Here is a 19,627-nt window from a genome sequence, read left to right as displayed (position 1 = left end):
TTATTTTAATTAAGCATCATTGCTTTACATTCTTACTAATTTTTTGACAGTACAGAACTTCTCCCCTCAGGGAGAAGTTAACTTCTCCACCATAACTCTCCCACCACCAAAACACCCATAGTCCTCCACCACAGTCCATTGTTCATTACATTTTTATCTGTTTTATTCTTCTTTATTTACTTACTCTAAAGGATATTGGTTTTTTCCTAAATTTTTAAATGTAGTACTTTTTTCTTACATTGTTGTTAATTTTTAGACAATATGTGATTTCTCCTCTTAGGTGTAGTTACCATTATATTTTTCATGCTTAATTCTATAGCATTCTATTTTTAGTAACTCTACTTTATGGAGTCTTTCCAAAACATTTTCATAGAAATAGGATTTCTTTTATGCTTCCATATAGCACTGATTTACATAATTTACAATGGAATTGAATAATTATATGAGCAAATACAATTGGCACAGCTCATTTGGGAATATACACATCAGACTCTTGGTCTACATACATCCCCACACAGGGGTCAGTAGTTTATTAATGATCTTGAGGGCAGTAGGTGAGATTCTAGGCTGTGAGCATTAGTCAGTCAGTTATATCCAGGCAAAAGAGAGAGTTGCTTAGTTAACTTTTTTTTTTAATGGAGAGAGAAGGTAGAAAAGAGTTTGTGTATCTTGCCCAAATTCACAAAACTAGAGGAGGAACTTGAATATGATTCCAGAGTTTAGCTTCCAAGTCTAGCAAGTTAGTATTCTTTCCCTCCCTCTCATGAGCCTCAGGATAGAGATGATGGTGGTGAGTAGGGTAGGTGAATTAGGTAGGCTGCAGCAGACTGGAAGAGGGCATGAGACAGTTGTCACTGCAAGAGAACAGTGAGAGGCGAGAAGCCAGAAAGTGATAAAACAGTTTTAAAAATATGCAAAAGAAGAACCCTTTAATTGTGGTTTACTTAAGTTAACAAGTATTTTTTGAACTTGAGCCTCCATAATTCAAAACAAAAGGAGTTTCAGCAAACAAATTTGGTCAACCGATACCGCCAACTATTTTCAGAACTGGTTTTTGCAACTGTGAAACTGAAGAAACCTTTAAAGGGCATCCCTTCGTTCCAGCAAGCAATGGACAACATAGAAGGACCTCTGACTTGGTGGTCTCAAGAAGGAGCCAAGAGTGGGAGCAAACTTAGTGGAAATCTGATGACAAACAGCGATTAAAGGGCCTCCCAGGTGGCGCAAGGGGTTAAGATGCAACCTATGAGGCTATCCTCAGCCACTGCAGCATGAGCTGGATCCCTGGCCAGGGAGCTACCCACACGGCGCAGCAGACCTCTCCTGACTCACCCTCTGCTCCCCTCAGCAGTGTATTTTAGTGAATCTGTTCTGTTCCCCACTCTGTCTCTGGTGAATCCTCACAGCCCCCACACCTCTGGCCTGTACCCCAGTTTTTGTATGTATAAATAAATAAATCTTTAAAAAAAAAAAGAACAAAAACAAGCAGTGATTAAAATGAAGTGACTTAGAATCTCACCATCTAATTCATGCAATTCTTGGGTTTTATATGTTCTATTTTTGTCAAGTCCTTCTTTGAGTAAGACTATTTAAGCACTAGTTTTGAAGAACTTCCTAGGCTCCTAGAAGGGATGATTTTATAGTAACTGTTTTCAATGCTTCTGAATGGATTATTATTTTTTTCATTAAGTATTAATGATTCAGTTTATGTTAAATGCTTTCGATGTTTCTTTGCTTGGCATTTTCCAAATTATTTCCTTCAAGAAGAAAATTACAAAGGTATTAAGATTTCTATGACTTCATAAAGAATTCATAAAAGGTTAAGAACTCAAATGGCTATCCTTTCAGTAAAATTGTTAAATTGTGTAAAATGTTCATAGATGGGACATCACATTTGTATATTTTCAAAAATACTATTTAGTATTTAACTATCTGGTTTAAAAATAATTATTGCAATCACTTAGCTATAGGTGTGGATTGAATTTTAAAGCCTCCTTCATATATATCAGTCTCTTGGGTCAATATCTTTTTAGAAACAATAGTAAAAACAATGGTTATTTTAATACCACCAGTATGAAGGCAAGGAGTAAATGAATAAATTGCCTTTTTCAGTTTCCAAAGATTGCAAAATTAGTTGATAAATTAAAAGAAAATACCAACAAAAAAGGGTGTTAGGGAGAGATCTAGTGTCAGTGTGTGTCCCGGGGGTTCTTTCCGCCGAGCCTGGTTTTGGTTGATGTAACTTCCAGGTCCTGGTGGCTTCTGAGAGCGCTCCAGTGCTTGCCTGGCTCTCTGGGCAGGGCATCTGCACTTTATAGCTTGCTTTGCATAAATTAAATTACAAATTGAACTGTATCCTGTAGGGTGCTTAGAGACAGGACCTAGCCCAAGCAGCAGCCTCCAAGAAAGGGACAAGCCTAGCCCATTAGTAACTGCAGTAACTCAGCTTTGCACAGCCCTAATTCCCTCCTCTACAAAATGTCCAAAAAATGCCCATTTCAGTTAGAGAGTCTAGGAAATGAGGCTAAAATAAATAAATAAACAATAAATGCACAAGTCTTTACGATCACACAGTCACCACAGGCTTCCTATTGATGCTGTTCATCACCCTGCCCCCAAAGATGCCCTCCTACCTCCTCACTGATCCTTACCATCAGTTCTGGTGTGCTTGCTGCTGACGGGCATCCAGCCTCACTCTTTTTTTTTTTTTTAAGATTTATTTTATTTATACAAGAGCTGGGGTACAGCCCAGATGCACGGGAGGGTGAAAGGATTCACCAGAGGCAGAGTGGGGAACAGAACAGGTAGACTGACGAAATACACTGCTGAGGGGAGCAGCGGGTGAGACAGGAGAGGTCTGCCATGCCACGTGGAATTCTCGTTGGCCGGCAGGGATCGAACCCGCGCTAGAGAGGCTGTGGACAACTTCACAGTGCGGCGCTTAACTGCCTGCGCCACCAGGAAGGCCCCCGCCTCACTCTTGCTGTCACCCTCTCGCGTTTCTTAAATTGTTACCTATGCTTGATTCAGTCTCAAATATATATATATATATATATATATATACTTTGACACCCAAACTTCAGTTCTGCTTCTCCAAATTCTAGCTTCGGCATCTGTGTTCTATTGTTGGATCAAGTGCAACTAGACTTAAATGAAATGTATAATCCTTTTGCCTGCCCCTAAGAATATATACCTATGAATATGTACCTGCCCCTATGAATATGTACATGTGTCTATTATAGAGACTTCTTCCTGCCCTTCAGACTTGCGACTTTGACATTTGCCCCCATACCCTCCATCTCCTCCATGCCTGTTCCCAGAAAGTCACCTTTTGATGCTTTCTTTTTATGTCTGTTACTCATTTGTTGCCCCCACCATCCAGTCAAGGTCTTTATAGCACATCAAAGCCTAGAGCGTAGCGATTTTCTCCAGACGGGTAGCCCTAATTTCAGTCTCAATTCTAGTGCTAATTTATCAAATTGTTTAAGAAATTGCTCTTCCCATTTAAATCTCCTCCTCAAAAAGCATTATTTGCTTTTCACTGTTACAAGTTCCCATTAACTCTTTGAAAAATGACCCCTGCTTACCTGTGTAATGCAGAGCTTCCCTATACAAATTCTAAAAGTCCTGTGAATAGGCCACACTCATTTCTGTTCTCAAGTCTGAAATAGCTGACTGTTCTTTGTTTGCGGAAGTCCGACTCCTTCTTCAGGATCTAACCTTGATGATTTCATCTCTCCATGCTCAGAACAGTGGTCTTGTAATCTAAAGTAGGTACTGATTAGGAGTGAACAGAAAGTCAGGCTAAACCTCTTACACCTGTAACTCACTCATTCCTTAACCTTATCTGGTGTTAACACTATTCTACTTTGTAGGTGAGAGTGTGGCCCCCTGAGGTTACTAACCTTGTCTGGGCCACAAAGTTGTCAAGTGCTGGATCCAAACCCACATGGTCTGGTCATGGAATGCTTGCTTCAAACTCTTCTCCAAATGGTCTATAGAGGCTTCTGCTGTTACACACTTATTTTGTGTGTCAACCACCTCTATCACATGCAAGATTATTTAGGGAAAGCACTTTGTCTCTGTCCTCTCTGCTCTCACACTGCCACACAGCCACACCCATTGAGCATTCCCAGAGTTGGGGGGAAAAAAAGCAAACGTTGTTTAAAAATGAACAACGATGTAAACTATATATAAATTAAAAAACCACCAAAAATAAATAAATAAAAAAAAGTGAACCTCTGACAGCATCTGCCATGCTCACAACACACAGAAACACACACTTTCTAAGGCTTTTTTCTATAGAATATGAACCGTGCTTGCTGCGGTTTTTGTATTAGTAACACAAATAACACAAATTTGTATTAATTACACAAATACTTTATGTATTTCCACATTTCAAAACATGGGCCAGACAACCAAGAAAGAACTTTCAAGGGCCTCCTTCCCTCTCTTCTTTCCTTCCTTCCTTCGCCACTCTCTCAACCAATATTTGTTTTATGTACACTACATGTCAAGAAAACAAACCTCTGGGTGTGTTACTAATGTTTCCATCCTATATGTTAAGAGACAGAGGCAAGTAATATAAAGTAATATCAAAAGCAATAAAAATATCACTAAAATTTATTGTGAACACATCATGAGCAAGGCATTAGACCCAGGGCTTGGCAGTTTCTCACTTAATCCTCATACAACACTATGAAATATTACCCTTATTACTTCTATTTTACATATAAAGGGGAGAAGTGGAGAGAGGTTAAGCCCACAAGGCTCCTAAGGGACAGAGCTGGGGTTTGCAGCCCTTGTGTTTTGAGACCAGAGTGGCTTTATTTATTTTTTTTATTTTAACTTTTAATGAATATCATTGTTTTACTACCTTGCTAGTGTTTTGACAGTATAGATTCCCCCCTCAGGTGGCTCTCTTAACTTCTAAACTGGACTCACACTGGGCTCCCTCCAGGAATAGATACAGCGACATGGCAGGTAGAGGGCATATCAAAATTGGTTTCATTTTAATAGAGAAGTGTCCCGGAAGTAGTACCAGGGTATAGCAGGAACACTTCCAATATCATCACAGAAACTACCTGCAAGTAGGTGTGTGACTTTTAACTTTATTCACATGTAAGATGGAAAATTAACCAACTATTCTTGGAGTTCCTCCCAGATGCAGACCTTTTATTCTGCAGAGGCAGCTGCGGGCAGCAAGATTTCATAGATTTTGGAGTCAGAAGAAGGAAGTTTATTTGCAGGCAGCACCTTTGCTGTCACCTGTTACAAGGGTCTGCATCTACCACTTCTGCTTTGTCTTCTTCTAACTGAAGAAGAGCTATAACTTGGAAGGGTATTGACATCATTTCCCCCCTTCTCTGCATTTCCCCTGCATTTTCAGGGTTTTGCTAACCAGCATGTGTCACGTCAAATTTTCTCTTCTCTGAAATACAATCTGTTTTTGTTTCTTCTATAAAGGCTCTTTCTGAGAATCTCTTGCCTCTGCTTGCCTGAACTATCTGGAAGACATGGTCAGATTGCCCAACCCAATAATCCCTGCTGGAAGTATAATGTGACATAGTTACACTGTAGGGTTTTTACAGAAGGACAAACACAAAGGCCCAGCTGCCAAGTGTTCTCAAAACTCCTCAACTACTGGCTGGGGCCACTAATGACCAAGCAAATGATTAGAACATTCCATGATCATACGTTCTGGTCACCTTATAAATATAATTATACCTGTAGTTAGTCAATTCTCCCTCCCCTGAATAGACAGTATGTGTATGTCTGTTAATAAATATATTTAAAATTTTATTTTATTGTGGGAGGAACACTTAACATGCTATCTAGCCTCAACAAAACTTTAAGTGTAAAACAAATAGGTTAATACTAAGTACAATGTTACTCAGTATATTCTATTAGTTACTAGCTTTGGGTGAGTGTGTGCCTGGAGAATTGATCAACAGCTGCTTTGCTATTTGTTGGTTGAAGAAGCCCTCTTTTGTTTCATCTTTAAGTTTTTCCCCCTTGGTGCTCTGTAGAAGACCTATATGTTTCAGGGTCACATTTGTCTTATCTGTCCTTTAAAAGGACCCTTTATCAAAGGGTGCCAACTAGAGTGTCATGTAGGACAATTGACTGTACGGTTTTATACTACCTATAGAAGTTGTGAAGTCAAAAGTTTCAAAAACTTAAATTAGTTACATCTTATTGTTGGTGTTTACATGTCTATCAGCATATATGAAGCAAAAGTCTACCCTTATTTGCCATTTCATGTGCAAAATTTTTTTTTCCATCCAGAACAGAGCTCTTCTTGACATTATTTCATGAGTGACAATGTTAAATTTGGTAATCAACTAGTGGAAAGAGTGTGCGGCCTGAGTTACACTGTAGTACATCTCACTGTGTTGACAGAGGACACGACGTGGTGGTCGTTGGAGAGAAAAGATGAGACATGCAAGCTGTTCGGGGACATCTGTTGCTCTATCTATTTCTGCCACCAATCACTATACATTATTTAAAAAAAGAGATAATGAAATACATCTTTCAGGTCATTTGTTTTTTGTTTGATTTTTACAATCTCTCAAAGACTTTGACTATTGCCAACTTTAAATGCTTTTTGAAAAGTTCAGTAAAATTCAAACATTGTGACTATAATTAGAATACTGAGAGTAGGACACTACTATCGGTATTTTAATGTGAACAAGGATCTAATCTAGATGCATTAGGAAGTTGTTATTTAAATATTTCTGCTATGGAGTTGAAAAACATTCAACTGATTATCACTTTTCTGATTTTCTTCCTCATATGGAGGAGGGAAATGATTTTTTTTTTATTTTTGCAATAAATGCCAGAAGGTAAATTAAATTCTAGGAATCCTTTTATAATTTAGTTTTAAAAAATATTCTTTTCATTTGTATCAGATTAAGTAAAAAAAGCAAAAAAAAGTAGATGCTAACTTTATAATATATTCATTAATCAAAAACATCACAATGAATTATATAGTCATATAACCCTTTATTTCTTGGAAATGGGAATTTGGCTAGGCTAAAAATTATTTTAATTGAATACTGCAATGATTTTTAAAGTTATTTTAATTATGTTAAAAATAACCATATCTATACATGAATTAAATGAGTTACATATTTTGAACATGAGGCAATTATTTTTAAAATATTTTACATCAGTGAGTCTACAAGACAAATTGATTAAGGATACTTTGAACCTTACAGCTTGACTTCAAAAATGCCTTTAAAATTCCCAGGAAGTCAACTCACAGCTGTTCTCCTAGCACACAATGACCACTACTGTTCTGTTAAGCAGGCCTGGTAACAGCAAACACTGGGAAGGGAGGCACACTTGTTAGGTTCATTTTCCCAAAAAAAAAAAAAAAAAAAAAAAAAGAACATTTCTTGACAAAGAGAAATCGTCACTCATATCCAATTATTTTCTAAAATTTAAGGGCCTCTATATTAATGGTAAATGAGTTACTGATAAATGTGCTTGATTGCAATTAAAAGAGATGCAACAAAGAGTTATGTTAAAGGTGTGAGATAAATATTAATGATATCCTGCAATCTTTTTAGTCCAATCTCTCAAATTACTTATGAATGTGGACTTCTATCTCCAACAGCACACAGGCAGGCAGGAGAGGAACTCCATATGCAAATAATATGCTTTCCTTGTAGTTACATACATATTTTTAAAAATAATAGCAGAATGCTGAAAAAATCAACAAGCACAATGAAGACAGAATTATCAAAGAAACTCAGTGATTTTTGTTTTTTGCTTTTAATATTGCAGTGACACTGATAAGGAAACATTCATTATCTCTTCAGACAAACAGACTCATTCCAGGGCAATCAGGGTTCATCAATCATGGCTCTGAAGGCAAAATGCAGAAAACACCATCCAATTTTCAACTTCCCCTTAACAAGCAAATCAAAGAAGTTATTTATTATTATTATTATTTTATGTTTCATATTTCTCCCCATCTCAAATATAACTTTGGTGCTTTGTCCTTGACTTGTAGTACTAAATAATCAATATTCTTTCAATAGTTCTTCCACAAATGAATGAATACATGAATGACTTCCCTTCGAAATTAAATTAGGATACAGAAGTTTATATGCAGAACTAATAAAATTTGCACTTTAATTTATAGATAAGGAAGACTCTAAGCCCTGGGGTTGGTTCGAGACAGTCCTATGTATTTCTTCTAATGCACTGTCTAAGCTGTTCATACCCTTTTCATGTATGTTCCCATTTCTCTAGTTTTCTTTTGTCCTACCCTTGCAATTTTCTTCCACCAGTCTTAGGGATTTCTTTCCTTAGTACATTTTCTGTATCTGATTGATTTAACAAAGGTATTTTCTCCTTTGTCAATTGAAACAGTATTTACTGAGCCATACAAGTAACTTTTATCCATGCATTCATTTTCTCATTTCATTCAAAATCTAGCACAGAATGAAGCAAACAGAACCTACAAGCACCTTGGTCTCTAAAGGCATCCCAAGTCCTGACATGTATGTTGCTGATTCAGGCTGATAGACTCACTCAGTAAGGCCCCACACAGTGCCTGGCAAATGGTGAGCATTCAATTGCTAAATAAATTTAGTTGCTCACACAACTAATATATGGAACACTTATTATGTTTCATATGATGATAGTAAACAAAAGACCCAAGTTCCCTGCCTCAGAAGCGTGCTGTCATAAGGTCCTTCTAATGATGATGGAAACGGTGGGTTCTGTACTATCCCCTGTGGTCACATATGGCTACTGAGCAGTTGATATGTGGCTAGTCCAACTTGGGAACTGAATTTTTTATTTTACTTAATTTGAATTTAAAAGCTGAAAGAGTATACATATTTGTCCACTGGACATAACTTTACTATATTGGAAGGATTGCATCTCTTTTTGACTGTTACATCCCATTATTCTTTATTATAATACATGTACCCTGCATGTGCACCATTTCCAGCATCTAATGGATAATTTTTATAATGACTTTATGTTGAAATTATAACATTTTTAATATACTGGAGTAAATAATATATCATCAAATTAATCACATTTATTTTTACTTTTAAAATCGTGGCTACTCAAAAATTTAAATTTACATATATGGCTTATATTTCTGTTGGATATTGCTGATCTTGAATAAAGCATGAGTGAGGGAAATAAATAAGCAAACACATAAATAGTTATGAAAACTGGAGAATCTTATTATAAATATGTCATTCTTCATGTTTAAATTAAAATGTTGTAGGGTACTATATGTCTCAACAATTCCACTTCTGGGCATATATTTAAAAGAGTTGAAAGGAGGAGTTTTAAATAAACATTTTAAAATGGTATGGGAATGTAGTAATATTTCACTTGCACATCCATATTCACAGCAATGTTATTCCTAAGAGTCAAAAGGTGGAAGCAACTCAAGAGTCCATTGATGGATGAGTGGATAAACAAAATGTGGCATGTATATACAATGGAATATTATTCAACCTTAAAAAGGAAAATTCTTCAACATGTGATAACACATATTAGCCTTGAGAACATTACGTTAAATGAAATAAGCCTGTTAAAAAAGAATTACTATATGATTCCAATTATATGAACTACCTAGAATAGACAAATTCATAGAAACAGAAAGTAGAATGATGGTTTCCAGGCACTGGGGAGAAGGGGAGGGTGGGGAGTCATTTAACAAAGTATGTTACGAGTTTTTATATTCATAGAGTTTCAGTTTTTCAAGATGAAAGTTCTAGAAATGGATGGTGATGATGGTACTCAATGCCAATAAGCTGTACAATTAAAAGTGGGTAAGGTATTAAAAGTTACAGCTTGTGCATTTTCCTGTAATTTATAAATATCAAAAAAATTTAAAAGCCTTATATGGGAAGTAACTATCATTTAGTGTATTTTATTACACTAGTGAGATTTAGTGTATTTTAGGTATTATGAAGGTCAGTGAAAATAATGAATTTAATTTTGTTCATATTTGCTTATCTATATATTCTAGATAAACATTTTAAAACAGTATAGGTACGTAGCAATCTCAAAATATATATGTGTATCAAATCATCACTTTGTAATCCCTACACTTACATGATGTTATATGTCAATGATATTTAAATAAAACTGAAAAAATAAAAATAAAACAATAAGATGGTAAAGAAGTCAACAGACTAGATTGTAAAAATCACCGGTGAAAATGCATTAAAATCAAATCTAAATGTGTTTTATTTGCCTCTTTGGATCTCAGTGTAACACAGAACCATATACTTTTGGAGAAGGCTTAGATAGAATTGCACTCCCAGGACATTTTTGAGGGGGAAAGGACCACATTTGACTGTGAAATACAGGTTGTTTCTGTGAGTGAGAAATTGTATAACAGATGTACAGTCACAGTGGTAACTACAACATAGTAAATACATATAAGCAAATATGGGTAAGCAAGGATCGATGGCATTGAAGAGAAATTCTAGAGGACTTTCACTAGAGAAAGATGCTCAAACCAAGGCCTGGGCAGTGGTGGGGACCATCTCCCATTATAAATGGTTCAAAGGGAAATCTGATAATCGTGTTGGAAGGAAATTTAAATATGGTCTATAGAATCAATCATGGAGTATTCACGGCCATTCATTAGCACCTTGGCATGAATTAGTTGATGTGATTACTCGGCTGTGGCCAAAATCCTGAGGAGTCCCCTGGTCTGGTCCCCCTCACACCGTGTCCCTCCCCTCCTGCTCTCCATACTTCTGCAACTAAGGCTCAGCTCCTTTCAGACTGCCTCCATCTGCTACTCAGGCCATAACCTCACTTCTAGGGTGAACAGTCTTCAGATGTTTCTTAATTCCTAGTCTCATGACTTCTCTCCTGTCCTGCAAATCCTCTTATCTTGGAATTTTCAGTGAAAAGAATAGGGCAATTTGTATGATTGCTTGCAGTATTGCTCAGCACAAATGACTTACTTCATTTTAGAAGGTATTCTGTTACACAGTATACAAGTATATCATTTACAGTTGATTAAAATGTTTGTGGTCATATCTATTTTAAAAAAGTTGGGCATCTATTCCTTGGTTAGAAATACAGACTCATTGTTTTCTCTGTGGGAAAATCAAGTCTGACTTAGGATTCCTTTCCCAAGAGAGCCTAAGGCTCACTTATATGCTATTTCTGTAGGCATTTTTAAGGCTTTGTTAGTACAAGTGCAATTTTTAACTAATCAAAGCATGCATTTACCCAGAATACCCGATTTCCAAGTCATGTCAAAGTTCAGTTATTATATTGACTAGTCTACGGAGATATACTCACAGAATATGCTTTGTTGCAACTTCCACAATGAATTCAAACTAGCATGAGGCTAATTTTGTTGAGAATTGCTTTGACCTGTGCTGCTTTAATGAGATCTATCGTATCACTCCTGAACGTTCATTTTAATTGGGAATTCTTTGTGGCTTTTATACAGAATATTGAATTTAAGATGGAAGACTGAAGTAATTTTTGGCTAACAAAATCACAAAACTCTTCTTCTTTTTCTCTTCTGGTGAAAAGAACACATCAATCTTGTGCCAGAGTCAACCCAGATAAAAGTTTCTCTTTTTCAGTTACACAACAAGGTGCCCTGCTTTAAGGTGAAATCTGTTGTGAAGCAGTTAAAGATATTTCTCCACTGCCACCTAATGTAACCATGTGTGCAAATAAATCCTGGACTGAGTTTTATAATAGCAATGCAAATTAAGCATGTGGGAGATTTCTGGGAGATGTTTCATATCTACACTTTGACCATGTGGTGTGACATAGCCATTTCTCCTACATTAGCTGCTATCATTTTAGATTTGCTTAGTTTGCACAAATGCACTGTTTTAATGCAGTGTTATACAATGAAATTTAAGGTATTTCAATATAATGTGTCACAGCTGTGTTGTTATTCATTCTATATCATAAATTTGACTGGCTGGAAAATGAAATTTGCTTAAAAATAAACTCTTCAGAATTCCTTTTAATGAACAGTTCGCGTGTAAGTCTTCCATTTTGTGGATGGGAAAATGGCATCTAAGATACTTTATTTCACTGAGTAATAAATATTGTTTTGAAACTATAAACCCAGAGAAAATTGGTTATTTTTTAAAATAGAATTCATTAACATAGTTCAGAGAGCCAGTTCTTCAGGAAAGCTGTTTATAAAAGCAAACACGCCAGAGATGGATTGCTTGGGAGGCCGAAGCAGAAAATTGGTAGCTTAGAACTAGAGGATGGATAAAAATGAAACTTTGTTTATACCAACTTGGACCATTTGGGCATAGAATGTACGAAAAGACTATTATATATATTTTTTCATCAAAACCTGGGACTTACATTGGTCTGGGTGTGGATCAGAGGTCTGGGTCCAGATCTCAATTTTGCTATTGTTAGCTAACCAAGTGGCCTTGGCCAAGTCACAACACACACACAGGGCAGTGGGAAATGTATAGGCTTCTCTATCACAGAGACCTAGATTCAGTGGCACATTTGTCAATATTTAAATGGCTCTCCTGGAACAAACAAATCTACCTACCCTAGTTTTTAACATTTGCCAATTTTCACAGTGTAAATATTCCCACCACAGCCAGTTGTGAGCTACCCACATGACCTTGCTGAATGCAGAATCTGGAAGAGATGTGCATAGCCACTGCTCTCCAGATATATGTCTGGATAGTATAGGTTAGCTCGAGTCAACCTAGATTCTATTTCTGGCTCCATCACATCAGTTAATATGTGGAGTCTAAGGCAAGTGATTTAACTTTTCTCCATCTCAATTTTCTAATTTTTAAAATGTTGACAATAACCAAAACTTACAAGTTTATTTAGAGGATATCCTAGAAGGCTATGGACACTGAAATAGTATACCCTCAGCAAACCTTAACTCGTCAATTTAATGATTTAATATTATGTCCTTTGTCTGTCTTGCTGTTTCCATCTCTCTTCTTCACAGACAGTCTTTGAAAGAACAATTCTGCATTTGTTCTACAGATCCTCACTCTGCCAACTGCTGTTTGTTTTTCACTTAACTGAACTCCTAAAATATAACTTCTCTGTGGTGACTAGCAGTCTCCTCCTCTCCAAAACCTCCAAATCCAATGGACAATTTTCAGTAATTATTTTGTTTGATTGTTCTGCTGCATTTGACAAAATGACCACTCCCTCTTTCTTCTGACTTTCTTCCTCTCTGATTCAGTCACAGAGAGTGATGCCGATTGTTGGAGGACAGCTTTGACTGATCTTTCTTAGTCCCTCAGTCTTTGGTTTCTGTTATTGTTTTCTTTGTTAATGTTAGGGACTTTCTAAGGACTTATCCTTCCTCTTCTCTCTTACACCCTTCATTCCCTTTGGACCAGCTTATTCATAACCAGGGCTTCCACTATGATTCAGGTACCTATGACTTAAAAGGTGAGTGTACATTCCACACTCCTCTCTGGGGTTTCAGATTTTTAATGCCTATTGCTTACTTTATATGTTTGACATTTCTGCTTCTATACCCCATAGATCACATAATAATCAATACAGATATGACTCAATTTATCATTTTCCCCACCAGACCTGTCCTTTCTCCAGTGTTGTCTATGTAGGATGCGCTACTTTTTTCTTAGACTGGAAACATAAGATTCATCTTCCTTTACCTCCCATGTGCAATCACACAGGTCAAGTCTATCTTATAAAGATATCTGCGGGCCTCCCCTGGTGGCGTAGCGGTTGAGCACTGGGCTGAAAAGCTGCCCGCAGCCTCTGCAGCACTGGTTCGATCCCTGGCCACCGGCGAGGGTACCACATGGCATGACAGACCTCTCCTGCCACCCGTTGCTCCCCTCAGCAGTGTATTTCGTCCGTCTGCCTGTTCTGCTCCCCGCTCTGGCTCTGGTGAATTCTCTCACCCTTCCATGCTTCTGACTGTGCCCAATGCTTGCATAAATAAATAAATCTTAAAAAAAAAATAAAGATATCTGCTTCCTTATTGCCACTGTCTTAGTAAAGACCCCTCAGGCCTTCATCCTTAGACAATCAAAATGATACACTGTCTGATTTCCTTGACTCTAGTCAATTCCCTTTCCAATCCATATTTCCTCTGAAAGGATTTTTATAAATTCAAACATTTATAAATTCCTTGATCTACTTGATTAACTTCCATCACTTGCGACATGAAGTCCAAATTCCAAGGAATAATATAATGGTCCTTGCTTATTCTGGCTCATGCCTTCTTTTCTGACCATATCAACTCTCCGTTTATGGCTGTGCTTCAGTCTTGTCAAACCACTATTTTCCCCTCAGTAGACCATGCTTTTTCTGTCTCTGTCTTTCTAGATAGCCAGTCCTTTACTCTTTTCAATCTGGTAAACTATTCCAATTCCTTCTTCAAGTATCAACTCAATTCTTCCCTCTTCCATGAAATATTTCTTGAAATCCTCATGACTCCCTGTAAGTAGTTCTCTAAAAGGTACTCTTCACACTGTGCTATAATCATCTGCACTTGTTTGTATCACTCAGCTGAAAGTGAATGGATGGAAGACATTAGTGCCCTATCTTATTCACCGTTGCATCTCCAATATAAAGCACAAAGCTTGGACCACAAATGTTTATCAAATTGGATGCACTGAGTTATAAATGCCACAGATTCCTTCTCTGCTCCTTTTGTGGTATCAACGAGATGTGGTCAATATAAGACCTCTTGTGTGCTTTTGACAAGTTAGGATGATGTCCATTTTCAAGCTTAATCAAAGTGGAATAATGGTTCTCAAAATGAGAACAAAACATGTAAAGCATCACATTGACATTTAAAAAATTATGGGCTTTTCAAGATGGATCGTTTCTTAAATTTATTTGTCATGATATAATCCGCCTAACTTCATATTTTAATGTTGGTCACCAACAATTAAGATGATGGCAAATTAGATTTTCTCCCACTTTTTTTGGGGGGGGAGTGGAACTAGTCTTTTAATGTTTTCTTTCTCTTTTTTAATATTTTATTTTATATAATTCTTACATCATTTTTCATTTTTCCACAACATATGCATTTTCATTTTGGTTATATTCCCCATACAATTGAACCCCCCCTTATTTTGACCCTAATCCTTCCTCTCCCCCTCCCCCTGTAGTGTGTCTCTGGTTTATAGTTGCTTGTTGATTTTGATTTTTACTTTGTATTAATTAGTCTTTTTCCTGGTCCCTTATTTAGGTTTTCTAAATTCCTGCTAAATTCCTGAGTGAGACCATCCGGTATTTTTCTTTTTCTTTCTGACTTATTTTTGAGAGTATACTGGAACTGTGGGGAAAAGCACTGTAACAACAACATCACAGAAAAAAAAATCATGCTAAATATGCATGTATTTGAAAATTTAGATTCAACAAATGAGTAATATTTATAAGAAAGTATGCATGCTATTCTCACACAGATGGAAGAATTTATTTGGTATCTATTGCACTATTTTTTAATCCTGCATGACTACATGTTCAATGTGTGTTAAAAAGTTTTAAAATGGAGGTGCTATTGCTGTTTTAGAACATTTTAAAGAAGCAAAAATCCCAGGCAATAAGTAAGCAGCAAGGGACTGAGCTTGCAAAGCAGATGTTCTACCATTTGTTGAATTTCCAATAATAAATTTCACCTTTTGAGTGAAGAAAAAAATAACATTGTTCCTCTTTACCAGTAACTTTTTTGCAAATTATGCAAATGAATCCAGCATCTTTAACTTTAAGGTTGTGCTAATGAAAAGTATGCAACGTCATTTAAAAACACTCATTATCTTTTCTACTGATAACTCCGTTCTCCGGTCTACGAGGACTATGCTTTACTTAATAGTTAAGTGGATTCAAAAGTGTTCTCCCCCTTAGAAAAATTGGGACAATATATATTTCACAGACAGTGTCTCCAAAATCTGTCTAATAAGGCTTCTAGTATCGTTTTTTCTAAACAATAATTTATGAAGCACTTTTCTCTGTAAGAATTTTTCTTTATGCTGTGTTGCTCTTAATATCAAGAATTCCTTGACCTAAAAAAGGGTATTTCTTCTGGTGAGATAAAAGTACTTCAAACTCTATTACAGAGCTTTTTATAAAATAAAAAAAAAAAATGAAATCTATGGGCTAGCTGGTTGTTTTCTTATTTTTCTGGGGAAGATATAAGGGTCATTAAAAAAATCAACGGCAAATAGAAAATGGATTACATCAGGAATTTACCTCCTGATATTTTGTCGACCATAACATTTTAATATTCATTCTTTATCCACCCAAATAGCCATATTGAGCATTGCTTTTGCTAGCCATGCTGTATGGCTATGCATGGGTTTCGAAGTTCAATGTCAAGAGGTTTATGCTTTGAATTGTTTTTCAAAATGACAATGAATGATATAGGTTAAGCATATTCTCTTGCAAGTTATTCTTGGCTTATAGGAAACAGCATCATATTTGAAACCACAGTCACGGTTACAATAAGGGTACAAACAACTTTCCCTTCCCAAAAAGCTAAATAAAGTATAGGGCAATTTTATTACATTCTCTTTGTCCCATATGCTCTACTGGGCAACTCAGTCCAACCTAAATTAAATAAGCTTTGAAATATGATTCATTCAGTTACATAATGGAATGTGAGTCATTAGTGCTGTTCTCTCTCTCTCTCTCTCTCTCTCTCTCTCTCTCTCTGTGTGTGTGTGTGTGTGTGTGTGTGTGTGTGTGTGTGTGAGAATCCATATGCACATTGTGGAGTACAGATTAAATACAGTAATAATTATAAGTAGAATCATAGGCACAAAATTGGAAAAAAAACCTAAGAAAAATCCCACCGAACTCTTCAGGAATCTTTTGTCAACATCCCTTGCTGGTGATGCCCCATCTCTGCACAGTTTTATTAACGATCTAATTCTTTCCAGTCCTGAAGAGGTTTCCTTGCTAGGAAGTTATTTCTTAGTCATATTTCTGTAATTTTCATCTTAGTGCAAGATTATTTAAATAATTAATCAAACTTAACCAATCAAAAGGTGAGGGTTCTGGGAGTTCCTATTTTAATGGGGAATAATTTTGTCTATAATATGTTTTCTCAAAATTCATTGCTTTCCAGCATGATTGCTTCAATAGGCTAGGACATATTGGATCTAATACTGCTATCCCATAAATGGGATTGTACTTATTATAGACAAGATGGTAGAAGGGACACTGTCTAATCCATCAGGTAGAACAAGAATCTAAATAAAATGAATGATAAATTATAGAAGTGCAGGCAGGAAGTCAGAAGCAGGAATGCCCATGATATTTCTAGTATCTTAGGCATATGTTTATGAGAGATGCTCACATTCAGACTAGCTTCACTAACTGAGCATGGTGATACTTCTGACTATTTTGACAAAATTTATGGCCCAATTTTGTAAACTTAGATTATAGATACACAGATAGATAGACAGATTTTCCAGGATAGGATTTGTGTTCTTTGAAATGATAAGAATCTTCAAATTTTCCCTAACAATTTGAGTTCTGTTCATTCATTATCCTTGACTTTACTTTGATATAAAAACTTATTCTCACATTCTTACAGAAATCAGACACATTGACAAGATGTGAATTAGTAGGGACAAATTAGCTTCATTAATAAAAGGAGTTTTTTGATAACCCCAGTTATAGAGTTCCCTACCTTAAAAAAGACCTTTCTGGGCTCTCTGTGTTGGCCTGGGGTTTAAGTCTCAGTGGTATCACTACCATGGCCTGAGTTTGCTTCCCAGCCAGGAAGATACCCCTCACATGCTGCAGCAGACCTCTCCTGTCTTGCCTGCTGCTCCCCTTAGCACTGTATTTCAGTAGATCTGCTTGTTCTGCTCCCCGCTCTGTCTCTGGTGAATCCTCTCACCCACCTGCAACTCTGGCCTACACCCCAGTTCTTCTATGCATAAATAAATAAATCAATTAATCTTTTAAAAAAAAAGACCTTCCAATTATTGAAAAGCATTTTATGAAGTAAGAAACTGAACACAGTATCAAAGTGATACTGCGTAGGGGGAAAAAAGGTTAGGATGATCGGTCACCTGAAAAACAAGGAGTGAGGAAGGCATAGTTCTCACCCTGCCTCTGTCTCCAGTCCTTTCTGTCTCCTAGTCACTAGGACATTAGAATCCATGATATGTGGGGAAAGAAAAGAGGCACCTGGTTTCACACTGGTCAGTTTAGCTGTCTTTTGAACTCTAAAGCATCTTTAATGAAAGAAGCCAGTGCCGATGTGATCATAGCAAGTGTATTTTAGAAACGACATAAATAATTTCCCTTCAAGGAGCAATATGTAGGTGATGACATCTATGAGGAAATCAGACACTTTCTTGCCTAAACTTTTTTTTTTTTTTTGTATTCATGGCACACTTGAAAAGATACACATAAAAGAATGCAAACAATAACATTTAAGAGAGAAAGTCACGCAGGGAAATTGCCTCGTGGTTTGAGATGATGCTAAGGTTAGGAAGGGTAAAGAGACAGGGTTTTAAACTGTTTATGCACTTTTATGTTAACACAGAAATTTGTCTTCTATTGACTAAACTGACTGTTTTGAAACACACATGATAGCTTGTTACTAGACAAAAAATGAAATTGAAAGAAGACATAGTTGGGAACAATTGAGTCTATGTTGGCAGCTCTCGCATATCTAAGAATGGTGGGTTGCTGGAGATTTAGGAAGGGTGATGGGCCAAACTAGAATTCTCTGATTATTGACAATTTCTGGGCATTTTGCACTGGAAGACAGACCCTGCTGAAAGATTTCCTGGGCAAAGGTACTTTACCCCATGACTTTGAGCCAAAACCAAGTACAGAAATCTAAAAACTTATTTTTCAATTAGTTAGCAAATATTGATTTCATACTATGTCTAATGGCACAGTGCCAAAGTGTCATGCACATCTGAATATAAATTAGAATTTAAAAATGTAATTCTTCCAAAATATAAAGATTGTCCTTACTTAAGTAGTTAATACTGCCCTGAAAACTATCAACTACATAAACGGTATTAAGAAAAATAATAGCGATTCATAGATGTTTGGAAAGTAAAATGATTTTTAATTATTATAAGCTCATATTTTGAAACTGGTGGTTGCAAGACTTACCTTTAGCTAGGTAATCATAAAAAAATTAACATTCCATCTCATTTTCTGTTGAATAGAATGATGGAATTAGAGGGCATTATTGATGTGAAAGTGAGAAATCTACATCCATTAATTTTAATTCATTTAATTATATTTAATATAATTTAATATTTAAATGAGTATCAGTAATAATTTAATACCTATAAATTTTAGTACTATAAACTATTACATTTTTATGTGAGTCTTTGAATTCTAAATTACAAATATATATATATATATATTTTTTTTTTTTTAGGTGGAAGTAAAACCAGGAAATAAAGCTTGAGGCAGTGAAAAATCTTACCTGAAGTTGCTTTTTGTTCTCTTTTGTTCTCCATTCTCCCTGAAATGAGAAGTGGCAGGTCAGTTGCTGGGTGGGGCTATGAGAACATGATGTAACTAAGATGAATGTCCAGATTACAGCAATTTCCAAACCTAATCACTACTTCAGCCTGTCCAACATGCTTCTAGAGATGACTGGGCATAGCAGAAATGGATGAAAAATGCTCTCAAT

The 19,627-nt window shown here is 36.2% G+C and overlaps 1 protein-coding gene across 5 annotated transcripts in view; it reads right to left on the bottom strand.

Moving 5' to 3' along the window:
• Nucleotides 1–19,627, bottom strand: part of CHST9 (carbohydrate sulfotransferase 9) — a 263,796-nt gene that overhangs the window by 114,766 nt on the left and 129,403 nt on the right. For all 5 annotated transcript variants that reach the window (XM_054694118.1, XM_054694117.1, XM_054694115.1 and 2 more), the window contains one exon: nucleotides 19,418–19,456. In XM_054694118.1, coding sequence (XP_054550093.1) covers nucleotides 19,418–19,456 — 39 coding nt within the window. The remainder of the gene's footprint in view (nucleotides 1–19,417; nucleotides 19,457–19,627) is intronic.

This window comes from Talpa occidentalis, unplaced genomic scaffold, assembly GCF_014898055.3.
Source record: "Talpa occidentalis isolate TD23 unplaced genomic scaffold, MPIMG_talOcc4v2.1 talOcc4.13, whole genome shotgun sequence".
NCBI lineage: Eukaryota > Metazoa > Chordata > Mammalia > Eulipotyphla > Talpidae > Talpa > Talpa occidentalis.
The sequence above is the reverse complement of the archived record's forward strand: the minus strand, read 5'-3'. Positions and strand labels throughout refer to the sequence as shown.